We start from the raw sequence: 16,640 nt of genomic DNA on the forward strand, positions 1-16,640 counted from the left end.
GCAGATCCTCTTTCAGCTGCTGACGGAGAACAGAGAGACCTGACCGTCTGGATCCACGAGGAACACAACAGAGGAACCGGCAGACAGGAGGAACACAACAGAGGAACCAGAAGACAGGAGGAACACAACAGAGGAACCAGCAGACAGGAGGAACACAACAGGAACCGGCAGACAGGAGGAACACAACAGAGGAACCAGCAGACAGGAGGAACACAACAGAGGAACCAGCTGACAGGAGGAACACAACAGAGGAACCAGCAGACAGGAGGAACACAACAGGAACCAGCAGACAGGAGGAACACAACAGGAACCAGCAGACAGGAGGAACACAACAGGAACCGGCAGACAGGAGGAACACAACAGAGGAACCAGCAGACAGGAGGAACACAACAGGAACCAGCAGACAGGAGGAACACAACAGAGGAACCAGAAGACAGGAGGAACACAACAGGAACCAGCAGACAGGAGGAACACAACAGAGGAACCGGCAGACAGGAGGAACACAACAGGAACCAGCAGACAGGAGGAACACAACAGGAACCGGCAGACAGGAGGAACACAACAGAGGAACCGGCAGACAGGAGGAACACAACAGAGGAACCGGCAGACAGGAGGAACACAACAGAGGAACCAGCAGACAGGAGGAACACAACAGAGGAACCGGCAGACAGGAGGAACACAACAGAGGAACCAGCTGACAGGAGGAACACAACAGGAACCAGCAGACAGGAGGAACACAACAGAGGAACCAGCAGACAGGAGGAACACAACAGAGGAACCGGCTGACAGGAGGAACACAACAGAGGAACCAGCAGACAGGAGGAACACAACAGAGGAACCAGCTGACAGGAGGAACACAACAGAGGAACCAGAAGACAGGAGGAACACAACAGAGGAACCAGCAGACAGGAGGAACACAACAGAGGAACCAGCAGACAGGAGGAACACAACAGAGGAACCAGCTGACAGGAGGAACACAACAGAGGAACCGGCTGACAGGAGGAACACAACAGGAACCAGCAGACAGGAGGAACACAACAGAGGAACCTATCACTGTGTGTGTGTGTGTGTGTGTGTGTGTGTGTGTGTGTGTGTGTGTCGGGTCTGACCTCAGTTCTGCCAGCTAGCTGTCCAGCTGTAATGTCTTTGACTGTTTGTTGTTTGCAAGTCTTTATAGTCTGGTTTCTCAGACTCTGGTTCTGGTCCCAGGAAGGGTCGGGGGTCGATGGTTGTGGGTCTCCTCATGGTGGAGCAGCGGTGTGTTTTACAGTCAACCTGAGACTGAAGACTGGGCAGCTCCCAGTAGAAACCAGTAGAGACTGTGTTGTACTGTCAGCTCCCAGTAGGAACCAGTAGAGACTGTCAGCTCCCAGTAGAAACCAGTAGAGACTGTGTTGTACTGTCAGCTCCCAGTAGAAACCAGTAGAGACTGTGTTGTACTGTCAGCTCCCAGTAGGAACCAGTAGAGACTGTCAGCTCCCAGTAGAAACCAGTAGAGACTGTGTTGTACTGTCAGCTCCCAGTAGAAACCAGTAGAGACTGTCAGCTCCCAGTAGAAACCAGTAGAGACTGTGTTGTACTGTCAGCTCCCAGTAGGAACCAGTAGAGACTGTGTTGTACTGTCAGCTCCCAATAGAAACCAGTAGAGACTGTGTTGTACTGTCAGCTCCCAGTAGAAACCAGTAGAGACTGTGTTGTACTGTCAGCTCCCAATAGAAACCAGTAGAGACTGTGTTGTACTGTCAGCTCCCAGTAGAAACCAGTAGAGACTGTGTTGTACTGTCAGCTCCCAGTAGAAACCAGTAGAGACTGTGTTGTACTGGTCAGGTCCAGTAGGAACCAGTAGAGACTGTCGGCTCCAGTAGAAACCAGTAGAGACTGTGTTGTACTGGTCAGGTCCAGTAGGAACCAGTAGAGACTGTGTTGTACTGTCAGCTCCCAGTAGAAACCAGTAGAGACTGTGTTGTACTGGTCAGGTCCAGTAGGAACCAGTAGAGACTGTGTTGTACTGGTCAGGTCCAGTAGGAACCAGTAGAGACTGTCGGCTCCAGTAGAAACCAGTAGAGACCGTGTTGTACTGGCTGGGGGGGTGAACCCAGGTCTCTAAACTCTAGAAACACACACACACACACACACACACACACATACACACACACACACACACACACATGCTGTGGCATGGTAACATGAGACAGGAAGTGTGTGTCAGCTGTGGCTCGGTGGGCGGGGCTCAGCTGGTTGATTGACAGGTCAAACAGCTGGAGGAGCATCGACTCAACAGGAAGAAACAGGAAGTCGTTTATTCTGCTGAATATTACAGTTGTATATAAACACACACTGGTGTTTTCAACAAATAAGAAACATTTTTAAATTATTAACGTATTTAAATTATGAAATGAATTATTTGGAAATTTGGGGATTTCTGATTTGTATATTTTTTTTTCCATTAATTGTGCGACCCTAATTATAAGCAACATCAGTAAGGAGGTCAAAGGTCACAGCAGGCTGACAACAGATGAACAAATCCTCCTGTGAGTCTTCAGTGATCATGAGCAGTTCCTGGACACACTGATATGAGACTCACTGTATTGATCCCTGATCGGTTCCCAATCCAGATGGAAGAGTTTGATCTAACAGCAGATTATTGATCAGCTGTTCACAGACCCTGCTGGTTCCTGAGGCTCTGTGGTCCGTCTGTCGCTGCAGCTTCTGGGTAGACGAGAGAAATGAAGCTTTATCTTGTACATATCAAGTCAAGTCACATTTTATTTGTAGAGCACATTTCATACAAAAAAGCAACACAATGTGCTTCACAAGGCCAAGAGCAATATGTGTAGAATAAAATAAAATAAGAACATACACGTCATCATGCATAAAAACACACACACACACACACGCAGAGGACAGAGACAATTTAAAGTGTAAATTCAGGTAAAACAGCAGCAGACATTTGCTCTAAAAAAACAACATCGAGTTAAAAACAGCAGCAGAAGGAAAAGTTTGAAGTCGACTTTTAAAAGAAGGAAGTGTCGGCGCCTCTGATGTCACGCGGCAGCCGGCTCTCTGCTGTATATTTAGATATTTGCAGCTGTTAATGCATCGTTTCAACATGTAAAAATGTATTTAGTGCTCAGATGAACTGAGTCCCATCTGCTGCTCAGGCTGGAATGCGGCTCATGATCTGCGAGCAGCGCTGCATTACACGCGTGTTTCAGGCCGAATTGTTTTCCAGCCCTTTGGGAGGGGCGGTGGGGGGAGGGGTGTGTGTGTCTGATTTAGCTGTGTGTGTGTGTGTGTGTGTGTGTGTGGGGGGGGTAATGGGTAACTAATAGCTTAAAATCAGCAGCAGCATGTCAGCGACTCTCCAGGACTCTCAGGACTCTCAGGACTCTCAGGACTTCAGGACTCTCAGGACTCTCAGGACTTCAGGACTCTCAGGACTTCAGGACTTCAGGACTCTCAGGACTTCAGGACTTCAGGACTCTCAGGACTTCAGGACTTCAGGACTCTCAGGACTCTCAGGACTTCAGGACTCTCAGGACTTCAGGACTCTCAGGACTCTCAGGACTTCAGGACTTCAGGACTCTCAGGACTTCAGGACTCTCAGGACTTCAGGACTCTCAGGACTTCAGGACTTCAGGACTCTCAGGACTCTCAGGACTTCAGGACTCTCAGGACTCTCAGGACTTCAGGACTCTCAGGACTCTCAGGACTTCAGGACTCTCAGGACTCTCAGGACTTCAGGACTCTCAGGACTCTCAGGACTTCAGGACTTCAGTCTTGTTCTCCCTGCTCAGTCAGAGCAGGATTTTATTTAAACATCAGAACAAACTGCAGCTTCTCTCAGATCATCCAGTTTGATCTGAACTGACAGTTTCTGCTAAAAGCTGCAGCTGCAGGAGGGGAAGATTTAGGGAGTAAATGACTTTGTGTCTGTAGTGTGATCACAGATACACACCCCGCCTGTCAAAAGTCTGTTCACACCACATTTTTCTTTTTTTTTTACTGTCTTACAGTATCTAATCAGTTATAATATATTCATACTGTCGCTCTGTTTTCCACTTCTTACCATCCTGCTGTTCCTTGTGATCTTCAGTTCATATTTCTCTCATCTCTTCCCTTCACTCCATCATCATCATCATCATCATCATCACCAGAGTCACAGGAATGTCTGTTCCATCTGTTGTCATGGTGCTGTGACCTCTGACCTTTCACCTCCTTACTGTTGGTTGCTTGTAATTGACAGTCAATTACAAGCAACCAACAGTAAGGAAAATTCAGTTTCCATGTCAGTGCAAACTAAACCTGTCTGTCTGTCTGACTGTCTGTCTGTCTGTCTGTCTGTCTGTCTGTCTGTCTGTCTGTCTGTCTGTCTGTCTGTCTGTCTGTCTGTCTGTCTGTCTGTCTGTCTGTCTGTCTGAGCTATTTGTCAGATACTTGTGAAATGTTAGAAAAATAGTTATTAATAGATTTTGATTGAAGTGATGAACAGAGTCAACAGGCTGAAATTAACTGTGTGTGTGTGTGTGTGTCAGAACTGCCTGAGGAGGCGGGATGCCGGTCTGATCAGCCAGTTACAGGAGCTGGACCGCCAGATCAGCGACCTGCGACTGGACACCGAGGCGTCACATGACCAGGAGACGGACAGCCGGCCCAGCTCAGGTATCTGACCCGCTTCACTCACTCAGCAGGTTCGGTTCAGACGGACCGGGACGGGAGGGGTGGGGAGGGGGGGGGGGCCGGGCCGGGACAGAGCCGCCGAGCCGGGCGGGTCGCTCCCACAGCAGACTGGGGTCAGACTGGTTTCACTGGGCAGCTCCCAGTCTGACTGTGAAGCCGTGAAGGTGAAGCAGAACTTTCCCTGGAGAAATAAAGACAGACCAGATCCCAGTGAGCATCAGAGACAGAACCTGCGTGTCACTGTGTGAAGACATGAGACTGTTTTCCTGCTCAAATCTGTTTACGTTTCCCCACTTGGAGAAGATGAGTTGCGCTCCAGATATTTAGGTTCAGATTTATTTTTGGCTAATCTTTCTGCTGCAAACTGCAGCGACAGTCGTCCGTCCCCCTCGGGGTTCAGGCCTGAGGTCTCCAGCAGTTCAGAGTCTCTGTAGAGGAGTCAGGTCTTCACCTGTCAAAGCTGCAGTCGCTCTGACCGGAGTCAGAGTCGACTCCGGGAGCAGATCCAGAGGGGTCGAGACCCAGTCCGGACTGAGACCAGAGCAGATCCAGAGGGGTCGAGACCCAGTCCGGACTGAGACCAGAGCAGATCCAGAGGGATCGAGACCCAGTCCGGACTGAGACCAGAGCAGATCCAGAGTCAGGAAATAACACGTGTCTTAGATGCAGATTGATTTGATCTGCTGGTTCCAGTTTGTCTCAGATCAAACTCAACAGCTGCTGAACTGTTCAGAAGGTTTGACTTGTTTGCAGAAGCAGAGCAGTGTGAAATAAAAGTGTAATATATTTAAAATGAATGTATTTTCATACGTTTGTTTGATATCTTACAAAAACCTTCTGCACCTTGATTCATGCTGTACCTCACTGCACTGGAGCTAAATATTAAAACCTCTCTCTCTCTCTCTCTCTCTCTCTCTCCCCCCCCCCCCCCCTCACCTCTCTCTCTCTCATCTCTCTATCTCTCTCTCTCTCTCTCTCTCTCTCTCTCCCACCCCCCCCCCCCCCTCTCTCTCTCTCTCTCTCTCTCTCTCCCCACCCCCCCCCCCCTCTCTCTCTCTCCTCTCTCTCTCTCTGTCTCTCCCCCCCCCCCCCCCCCACCCCCCCTCTGTCTCTCTCTCAGGTTTCTATGAGTTGAGTGACGGGGCGTCCGGCTCTCTCTCTAACTCGTCCAACTCAGTGTTCAGTGAGTGTTTCTGTTCGGCTGCTGATGCTGACGGACGGCTGCTGTCTGCAGGTAGGAAGTACTGTGTACTGTACTGTAGTACTGTACTGTACTGTAGTACTGTACTGTAGTACTGTACTGTACTGTAGTACCTGTAGTACTGTACTGTAGTACTGTACTGTAGTACTGTACTGGCTGTGTACTGTACTGTAGTACTGTACTGTAGTACTGTACTGTACTGTAGTACTGTAGTACTGTACTGTAGTACTGTACTGTAGTACTGTGTACTGTACTGTAGTACTGTACTGGCTGTGTACTGTACTGTAGTACTGTACTGTACTGTAGTACTGTGTACTGTACTGTAGTACTGTACTGGCTGTGTACTGTAGTACTGTACTGTACTGTAGTACTGTACTGTACTGTAGTACTGTACTGTAGTACTGTAGTACTGTAGTACTGTAGTACTGTACTGTACTGTAGTACTGTGTACTGTACTGTAGTACTGTACTGTAGTACTGTAGTACTGTACTGTAGTACTGTTACTGTACTGTAGTACTGTGTACTGTACTGTAGTACTGTACTGGCTGTGTACTGTACTGTAGTACTGTACTGTACTGTAGTACTGTGTACTGTACTGTAGTACTGTACTGGCTGTGTACTGTACTGTAGTACTGTACTGTAGTACTGTAGTACTGTAGTACTGTAGTACTGTACTGTACTGTACTGTAGTACTGTGTACTGTACTGTAGTTACTGTACTGTAGTACTGTAGTACTGTACTGTACTGTAGTACTGTGTACTGTACGTAGTACTGTACTGCTGCTGTGTACTGTACTGTAGTACTGTACTGTACTGTAGTACTGTGTACTGTACTGGCTGTGTACTGTACTGTAGTACTGTACTGTAGTACTGTACTGTACTGTAGTACTGTACTGGCTGTGTACTGTACTGTAGTACTGTACTGTACTGTAGTACTGTAGTACTGTGTACTGTACTGTAGTACTGTACTGTACTGTAGTACTGTAGTACTGTACTGTAGTACATGTACTGGCTGTGTACTGTACTGTAGTACTGTAGTACTGTACTGTAGTACTGTAATGGCTGTGTACTGTACTGTAGTACTGTACTGTACTGGCTGTGTACTGTACTGTAGTACTGTACTGGCTGTGTACTGTACTGTAGTACTGTACTGTAGTACTGTACTGGCTGTGTGCTGTACTGTAGTACTGTACTGTAGTACTGTACTGGCTGTGTGCTGTACTGTAGTACTGTACTGTAGTATGGCTGTGTGCTGTACTGTAGTACTGTACTGTAGTATGGCTGTGTGCTGTACTGTAGTACTGTACTGTAGTACTGTACTGGCTGTGTGCTGTACTGTAGTACTGTACTGTAGTACTGCTATTGGTGCTGAAATGTATCAGATATAATTTAATAGCCACTGTTCCAAATGGATACAGTTTATCACAATAATCATAAGAAGTTATTTTGATATCAGTATATAACGATATCTGCTTAGATACAGAATCACATTAAATAATCAAATTGATGTTTATTGCATTGAACGGCTTGGTAATATAAAGTATAATAAAACACTGTCATACTCTGACCTCTGACCCCAGCCCTCAGCTGTAGGCTCCATGCACTTTGACCTTTGACCTCTCACCATGACCCCCCTCAGTGTGTAGGGTTCATGTTGATGTTCCCGCTGCTGTCTCACTACAGGCTGCAGCAGATAAACACATTTTTATTCTTCTAATCAAATGTGATTTTTATTCCTCTAATGTAATGTGGTCGCCTGTCAGCTTCAGTTCTCACATCAGAAACCAGCAGTGAGGAGGTCAAAGGTCAGAGTGAGGTGCAGTAACTCAATATTCTCATTTATCGTCTTTCAATAGACTCATATTGTGATGAAGTGCCATGTTCAATGCACTGAGCATCAACTTGATTATTGATTTTGCATGTGTTGGCAGATAGTCATATATTGATATTGAAATAATGTCTTGTGACTCGTGATGTTAGTTTTGTCCGTCGGCTCGGCTTCGCTCTCCTAAAGCAGAAGAACGAGGAAAACAAATCATCTTTCATGATTATTTGTTGAAGAGAGAATTCACCAGCCAGACTTTCCGAAACACTTTTCAGATGATCGATCTTAAATTCACATTTCTGTGACTCTGATACCGACGGACTCCAGCAGGCAGGAGGTCAGAGGTCAGAGGTCAGAGGCTGTAGTGTCCTCACAGTGCTGCTGTGACTGGAACCAGCATGCAGGGACAAACTAGACCGGGTGAAACTTGGACTAAACTAAAATATGGATCGTTGTGAAATCATCAGCAGGTTCAGATCAGATTTATTCTGACAGAAGACAAAACTTCTCCTCTTTCACTTCAATTCAAAATCATCTTTACTGGCATCAAACCTGAGTCCATGTCACCAAATCAAACACGATGCAGAAGACATGAACGGCTGTTGCATATTGTTTGTATAAATAGGAAAACATCAATGAGAGTAATAATGTGTAAACATAAACAAACATAAAGAATGAACCCCCCCCCCCCCCCCCCCCCCGTCACCTCTGCTGTTTGATGTAACATGTGGTGTGTGTCGACTGCTGCTCTGCTCCTTTTGTCCTGTTTGCTGTGTAAACACACACACACACACACACACACACACACACACACACACTGCAACACACACACACACACACACACACACACACACACACACACACACCAAAACACAGACAGACAGATGCAGTCAACAATCACACTTGCATACCTACACACACATACCTACACACACACACTCACACACACTCACACACACTCACACACACACACACACACACCCTTCCCTTGGAGCCCATAGTCTCACCTACTCTCTATTGAACCTCTGATTCTGTTATCATCTACAGTAAACAAACCCAGTCTTCCTCTCACTCTCACACACACACACACACACAGAGGGAGGTGTGTGTGTGTGTGTGTGTGTGTGTGTGTGTGTGTGTGTTGAAGGATTATTTACGGTTCGTTTTGCCAGCAGGTTAATAGTTTCTTCGCGGTGCGGCGGTGCGGACGGCAGGAAGCGTCAGCAGGCCGTTTCCCTGCTGCAGGCTCCAACAGCCACACCTCCCATCAGCCAAACAGAAGGCTTATTAACACCCCCCAACACACACACACACACACACACACACACACACACACACACACACACACACAGCCTCAGGTTAGTTAGCATACTGACGCCTGGCTGCTCGGTCAACAGCCGGATCAACAAACCTCAGCTGCAGTCAGAGTGCAGATCAGGAGCTGCAGGCTAACTGATGTTGCACTTTGTCACAGCTGATGTCACTTACATGTAAGGTCAAAGGTTAAATTATTTACATACATCATTTGTGTAAGTGCTGCATTTTTCCTCCCATGGTATTTACTAAATAGCTGCAAATTCTTCTTCTCTGTTCTCCGGCTGCTGCAGCAGGCAGAAGATGGAGGCTTCACTTCTCAGATGATCACATGACTGTGTTTACATGGACTTGAGTATCCGGTTATGAGGCTTATCCCGGTTCTGATCATATTCGGGATATGGTGTTTACATGGAACACAGAGAAATCTGGTTATTCATATCCCCGTATACATGATAGATACTAGTATCCCGGTTACTGATTACTGCATGCTGTGTGCGCAGGCGCCTGTGATGTTTACAACACAAACCGACAATTTTGAAATCGTTAATCTGATATTCCTCTGTAACTGTTAACCTTAAATTAATTTGACTGTGGCTATTGAAAATGAGAGCACTTTGGATTATAGCGGGCTATAAGCAGCTAGAAGCTATATTTAGTATTTTCCACCGTGAGCTGACTGGCTCCACTGTACGTGTTGGGAAACCGGCGTCCTGTAGTCTGTATACTACAGACTTGAACAGGTCAGCATTTCGATGCTTTCTCCCATCTAAACTGCCGAGTATATTTAATTCTTTCATCACCGAAAGACAAAACTCTGTTTCCTCATCGCTCCAGAAGTGAGACGCCATTGTTTGTGTTTTTCTGTCACGTCACTCAGCTGAAGCCGCGCCTGCGCAGGTAGTCGGCAGCGGTCAGAAACCGGGATAAGATGTAACATGCAGCAGCATCCCGGTTTCTTTCGGAGGACTCCAGCTAGCATAATCGGGTTTCTCAAAACCGGGATAAGGGCTTATCCGGGTTTCTGAAATTGGGATATGATGTTTACATGCGCAAACACAAAAATGGGATACTTCAAAAACCCGATCATAACCGGGATACTCAAGTCCATGTAAACACAGTCAGTGACTAACTGGATGTGGTTTGGGTTGGTGGCACTCTGTCTGTGTGGGATGTAGTTCATCATGTGAACTTTGTTGTTTGAGAGAAATCAAACAGTTGCTAATGCTGCTAATGCAGTGTGCTGCTAGCTGAGGGCTAATGAATGTGAAAGAGATGTAACTGAGTTTATTGATTTGCAGGGTGTCGCTCCTTTCTGCTTTTTACATAATTGATACTTAGAAGTGACATTTGGGCTACTTTGTATTTACGTTGTATTTACTTTGTATTTATCGTCTATTTACTGTATATTTACCTTGTATTTACCGGAGTATGTGTGTAACAGAGTTGAGAATCTGAGGATCCAGTTTCATGAACCTATTTTTCCTTTTGTTTTCTCACATAAAATCCATCTTGATGGTGTATGGATGCTTTGCCAACAGAGTAAAGAGTAGTTTTCCTCTGTGATGACTCGGCGCTCTGCAGCAGCCAGTTATATTCTCTCCAGACAGACACCGAGGGGTTAATCCTCAACGTTACTGCACCTCGCTGGAATTGGTAATAAAATACGAAATGAAGCATGAAGCCTTATTTTAATCTTGTGCTGCTGCAGTAAAAGGCTGAATGGGAGCGTTGTCCAGCGGTCTGTTCTTTTAATATTTGGAGGATTCAGTGTCCAGTTTAATACATTTAATACATCAACCGAACCCAAACCCTCCTCCACTGGATCTTGTCTGAAGCTGGAAAAAAAACCTTCCTAACTCTCTCAACTCTCATTTCTCTTGTTTCTTTTGGTTGCCTGTAATGTTGTTTGTAATGTTGTGTAAGTTTATTCGTCTGTGTACTTCAGTGGAGTCACAAAAACGACTGGAATAGAAATGTGAATGTAAAATTGGTCAACTGACAAAACTTTGCAGAAATGATGAGAGAAAAGTCCGGAAAGGAAAGTGTCAAGTAGGCTGATATGGACAAAACTAATATCACAACAAACATGAAATGTAAATATACAAACTGCTGCAGTATCAAGTATTTGTCTCTCCTCTCCTAATACACATTCTCTCTCGCTCTCTCTCTCTCTCTCTCTCTCTCTCTCTCTCTCTCTCTCTCTCTCTCTCTCTCTCTCTCTCTCTCTCTCTCTCTCTCTCTCTCTCTCTCTCTCTCTCTCTCTCTCTCTCTCTCTCTCCAGATGAGCTGGCCAGCTGTCTGGAGTGTGAAGGTCTGGTTGGAGGACTTTGGGACGACCAGTCTTCTTCTGGGACGGTCCGTCGCTCCCTCTCTGCTCCCCACCCCCCCGCCCTTGACCTCCCCTGCGACTCCCAGTCTAGATACCACTGCGACCTGGTGGCCAGGAACGGCAGCGACGTGTACCGCTACCCGAGCCCGCTGCACGCCGTCGCCGTCCAGAGCCCCATCTTCTTCCAGATGCTGGGCGGAGCCAACGGCAGAGACGAAGGACTCGCAAAAAGCGGGGAAACTTGTGTTGAAGGACTAAAACCAGAATCTCTCCCTCTTCTTACATCGGTTCCCTTGGTTTCGGTTCCTCTGGTACCCCAAAGCTCCTCCTGGCCGGTTTCCTCCTCTTCCTCCCAAACTCCTTCCCATAAGCGTCTGGACAGTTACATCTACAGTCTGCTGCAGCGGAGGGCGCAGCCCGTCAGGACCAACCGGCCCAGGACCAGCATCAACACCGACCCGTCCAAGAGCATCCTGAGGCAGGCCAGTCTGTGTGTGAGGCAGGTCTCCAGTGTCGGTCCTGGTCTGGGGACCCTGAGGGGATCTGAGCTGAAACCCTCCTGGCCGGCCTGCGGAGCGGCAGGAGCGGCCGGCTCCTCCTCCTCCCCTCAGAGGCAGCGGTCTGTGGAGAGCAGAGGGGAGGAGCCAGAGAGTGGCGGCTGCCAGACCCAAAATGGCTTCCCTGCTAACAACAGTGACACGGTGCAAAATGGCTTCCAGATGAACAACAGTGACTTGGCACAGAATCAGAATGGCTACTCTGTCAGTAATGGCGTTGTACAAAATGGCTACCCTCTAAATAACAGTGTCCAACATGGATTCTCTGTCAGCAACGACGTTCACGTGAACACGAACAGTCTGTTGAAAAAGAAAAGCTCTTCGGTGAACAAGGGCCTTCTGCCACCGTCAGCAGCGTCCACAGCGACTCTGCCGAAGGATTACAGGGAGCTTGGCGTTCCCAAAGCCAACTCCTCTCCTAAAGAGACCAAGCAGCCATGTTGTCCATCAGCCACAGACCAGGAACCTCCTCTCAAATCGCCTCAGATTGTCAAAACTCAGTCAGCCACGCCCAAAAAGAGCCCCAAGCCCCTCCCATCCGGCCAAACGGGGAAAGGTGATAGGTCGGTGCCAGAGCTCGTCAGCCTAGGCTCCTCCTCCCAGAGCCAAGACGAAGGAGGAGGGGGGGGTCACATGGTCAACGCAGAGTACATCCCCGCCCAGCGGCAGAACGTTAAGCTGCGGAAGGGCGGCAGCAAGAACGTCAAGATCGTCAAGGTGAAGAACGCCGCGGCGGGGAAGGCGGGTCGGGCTTCTGAACTCAGCGAGCCCGCATCAGAGAGAAGAGGCGACAAACAGAACCACAGGTCCACTTCCAGGAGGTCCCGGCTCTCAGAGGACGCAGGCTCCGCCCACTACAAAGCCTCTAAGAGAGCAGCTGGCGGTGTGGCCGGTGTGTCCACCTCCAGAAACAAACGCATCCCCGCGTCCATCCCAGAAGGCCGAGTCCTGGACAAACACGCCACGTCGACCATGACCACCGTCACCAGCAGCCGGTCCGGCGTATCCAGGCAACATCACCACGGAACCCACCACCACTACAGCGGCAACCATCACCACCAGGGTCACCACCATCACCACGGACGCGACCCGGTCGTGGTCGTCGCCAAACCCAAGTACAAACGGAACGATTACCGGCGGCTGCGGGCGATCACGGAGGTGCCGTACGACGAGGCGTTCAGGCGCGCACAGCGCCGGCAGAGGAAGGAGCTGCTGAGCCAGGCAGCCGCCAACATGTGCCTCCCCTCCGGCGGACAGATCAGCAGCCCGTACTCCTACGTGGCGGGAAGCGACTCGGAGTATTCGGCCGAGTGCGCCTCGCTCTTCCACTCCACCATCATGGACACCAGCGAGGACGAGCGGTCCAACTACACCACCAACTGCTTCGGAGACAGCGAGTCCAGCCTGAGCGAGGAGTTCGACGGGGAGAGCAGCGGCAGCAGCGACTCCGAGGAGAGCGGAGGGGGCGGAGCCGGGGGAGGCGCGGGCGGGACGGGCAGGGGGTGGAGCCAGTTCGGGGCGGCCGGGACTGCGGCGGGGGGGCAGGAAATGACCCCGGCTCAGGCGAAGGCCTTCGTCAAGATCAAGGCTTCTCACAACCTGAAGAAGAAGATCCTGAGGTTCAGGTCCGGCTCGCTCAAACTCATGACCACTGTGTGAGTCAGCAGGAACCGTTTTCCCACCGCAACAGGACCATACTGGACCCATACTGGTACAGTGTCAGTACTGTGGTACAGTGTCAGTACTGTGGTACAGTGTCAGTACTGTGGTACTTTGGTTTTCCATTGGAACACTGAGCAGCTCTGGTTATTTGTGGAGCAGAAACCAGTTTGTCACCCTGCCTGCACCCACTGAAGGTGAACCAGAACAGTTTGGTGCCTTACCAAGACACTGCTGTGTACCTGAACCAAACCAACTGTGAACCAAACATAATGGAGAAACATGGAGTACTGTGGCAGTTTGGGTACTGCATGGTACACTAATGAAGTGGATAAAACATAATTCTACACTGCCATCTAAACCAACCCGAGCCTCTTAACCCCGAGTCAGTTAGTTACAGCTGTTATCCGTCGTTGGAAGAAAGCGACACGTACTCCGTACTCTTGCTTGAAATTGCTTTTGGATTCTGACATTTTCTGGGATCAGTTCATCTCTTCTGGCAGAAGGGATTGTCACATCAGATCCTGTGTCTCCGGGCTCTTTCAGACTGGGTCCACCTGGCTAGTTTGTTTTGAAACTCGGCACGTTTCCGTCCTTGTCACAGTTACTTTTGACAAATGTGAAAGTGAAATCTTGACCTTTTCCAAAACAAACAAGCAGGACCGGATCCGCCTGGCAGAGCCGGTCTCAGCTCGACTGCAACTGAGATGCATTTTGTTTCCCGTCAGTCTGAAAGCAATCGAGCCAAGACCAGAACCAGATAAAGATCAGAAATGGAAACACAGCCATATTTTGTTGTCTGTTACCATAGTTACTTCCTTCGCATCATAAATCAAAGCGGGACAGATATCGCTTGACAGCTGTCAGTGTGAAACCAAACGTGACCGCGACACAAACAGGACGGGGGTCGTCTGTACCCCTGGTTTCAAAACAGATTTTCAGAAGGACCCGGTCAGAAAGCGCTCTTAGTAAATGTTAGCTGGCTTAATGTAACGGCTGAAACAGTCAGATTTCCCCAAAAGTAAAAACCCCATCTGAATTGCACTACAGGCAACACTCACAGTAGCTGAATGAATTTAACTGTATAACTGATCCAGGTTTAATCCACTCTAACCTTGTATGGAATAGCAAAGAGTCTAGAAATCATTTACAGATTGGATCTGGACAGTAACTCCAGCTCTCTGAGAACAGACAGGATTCTATTAAATATTCTGAGATCCAGGGTCAGAGGGTTTCCCAAAAGCTTCGTCCTCTCAGTGTAAATGGCACGTCGTCCCGCTGTAGATCTGATGTGACATTCTGACAGCAGCTGGACGGGCCGGGTCTAACTGCAGGAACCCATCAGCCTCACTGAGCTCACTGATGCCATGGCAAAGTGTGTAGAAATGCAACCCTGGCTCCCAGAATGCTTTAGTGCTTACACACAGCAGCAGAAATTGGTTACCAACGGTTACAACAATGGTAACATGCCGCCATATTCAGATCGTAAACAGAGGTTGTAACGTGATCACCTTTCCTCTCTGGTCTTTTTTTCAATTTTATAGTATAATCTGAACCCTCTGCCACCACAGAGGAAGATCCAACATGGCGGCATGTCCTCGTAACCCATGGTTACCGACAAGCCTTTACTGACTTGCAGAGTTGAGGTTGAACAAGGATGAAGTCAGTTCTGAGATGCTTTTTGGGAATCCAGACATAAAAGGGTGAAGGGTTGGTTTGGAGTTTAGGCAGAGCCAATCAAATCGGCCTCTCTCTCTCTCTCTCTGTCTGTCTCTCTCTCTCTCTCCCTCTCCGTCGCTCTCTCTAGTCGTCTCTCTCTCTCTCCCTCTCCCTCTCTCTCGCTGTGTCTCTCGGCCCAACAAGTGCCTAGGCTGAGTGATGTAAACACGGCTGTCAGTAGGAACTGAAAGGAGGAATCAGTTTTCTTGTTAGGACCGTGTTCCCAGGTGTCTGGTAGAAGTGGTACTTTAATAGGGTTCTTCAGAGGTTCTTCAGAGGTTCTTCAGAGGTTCCTCGGAGGCTCCTAACGAGGGTTGTGAGGTTGCAGGTCTGAACCCCTGCAGTAATCTCCTTATTTCCCTGCACTTTGAGACAAACGGACAGGACAGACGGCGCCTGCAGAACCAGCTGTTCTGCAGTTTGTATGTAGCCTTGTTTTGTATTTATTATCATTTGAACTTTGCCCTTTAAAGCGCACCACACACGGCACGCTCATATCTGTAAATGCTTCTCTTTTTATTAAAGGGTCCCGGTTTAAGTTGTTTTTGATGAAAGCTATTTAAAACCTAATATATTTGCTTGGTACATAATGGACACCACACATGGTACTGTTTGGAGGTGGAGCGGTGCAGATTTATAGACCAAGTCTGATGTGTTTTTTGAATACTTCAACTGCTGTTGCCACGGTAACCAATTACTACAGCATTTAAACCAGGACTGAGGTCAATTAACTTTTTATTTCATCAATTAAAATCATCAATGCATTTAATTTACAAAGAGCAGAGTAATTTATTCCATCATAAACTGGATAACAGGACCCTTCAGATGTTTTGACCGCATCATCTGTGGGTTTATACCAAGACATTCTTGGAGTTTGGCATGCAAGTTGGAAAAAAGTTGTTGGAAGCTTTCTAAGCCCTTTGTATCTATTTCAGTCCAGTGTTTACATGTTACAGATATAAATAGCTCTTTTAAAGCTTTAAAAGCCTTTGAACACTGTTCAGCTGTCACACACTGTCCTTCTGTCAAGAGCTTCAGTTTGTGTCTGCTATTACTTTGTGTATCACTGGTGGGGCCGCCATTTTGGTTTCCATCTGGCCTCTGGTGTGAGCATTTAACAACCAAAATCTTCAACCGAAAGTGAATTGACCCCAATCCTGATTTTTAACTAACAAGCTGTTCTCCACTCGCCCAATGGTACCAACTTTACACATGTAAATTATCATATATGCAGCTGTAAATGACTGTTACTGATGTGTGTGTATATATAATGTCAATGTATGTCAATACTGGTGCTTAACCTTTTATGCTTAATTAAATGTTGGCTTTAAAGTCACTGCTCTAGTCTTTGTTT

General features: G+C 47.8%; 1 protein-coding gene across 1 annotated transcript in view; it reads left to right on the plus strand.

Moving 5' to 3' along the window:
- Positions 1–13,954, plus strand: part of dact1 (dishevelled-binding antagonist of beta-catenin 1) — an 18,855-nt gene extending 4,901 nt beyond the window's left edge. The window contains 3 exon segments of the mRNA XM_078282491.1: positions 4,536–4,662; positions 5,801–5,914; positions 11,304–13,954. Coding sequence (XP_078138617.1) covers positions 4,536–4,662; positions 5,801–5,914; positions 11,304–13,567 — 2,505 coding nt within the window. The 3' untranslated portion in view covers positions 13,568–13,954.
- The last annotated feature ends 2,686 nt before the right edge of the window (positions 13,955–16,640 follow it).

The sequence above is a fragment of the Centroberyx gerrardi genome, unplaced genomic scaffold (assembly GCF_048128805.1).
Source record: "Centroberyx gerrardi isolate f3 unplaced genomic scaffold, fCenGer3.hap1.cur.20231027 Scaffold_532, whole genome shotgun sequence".
NCBI lineage: Eukaryota > Metazoa > Chordata > Actinopteri > Beryciformes > Berycidae > Centroberyx > Centroberyx gerrardi.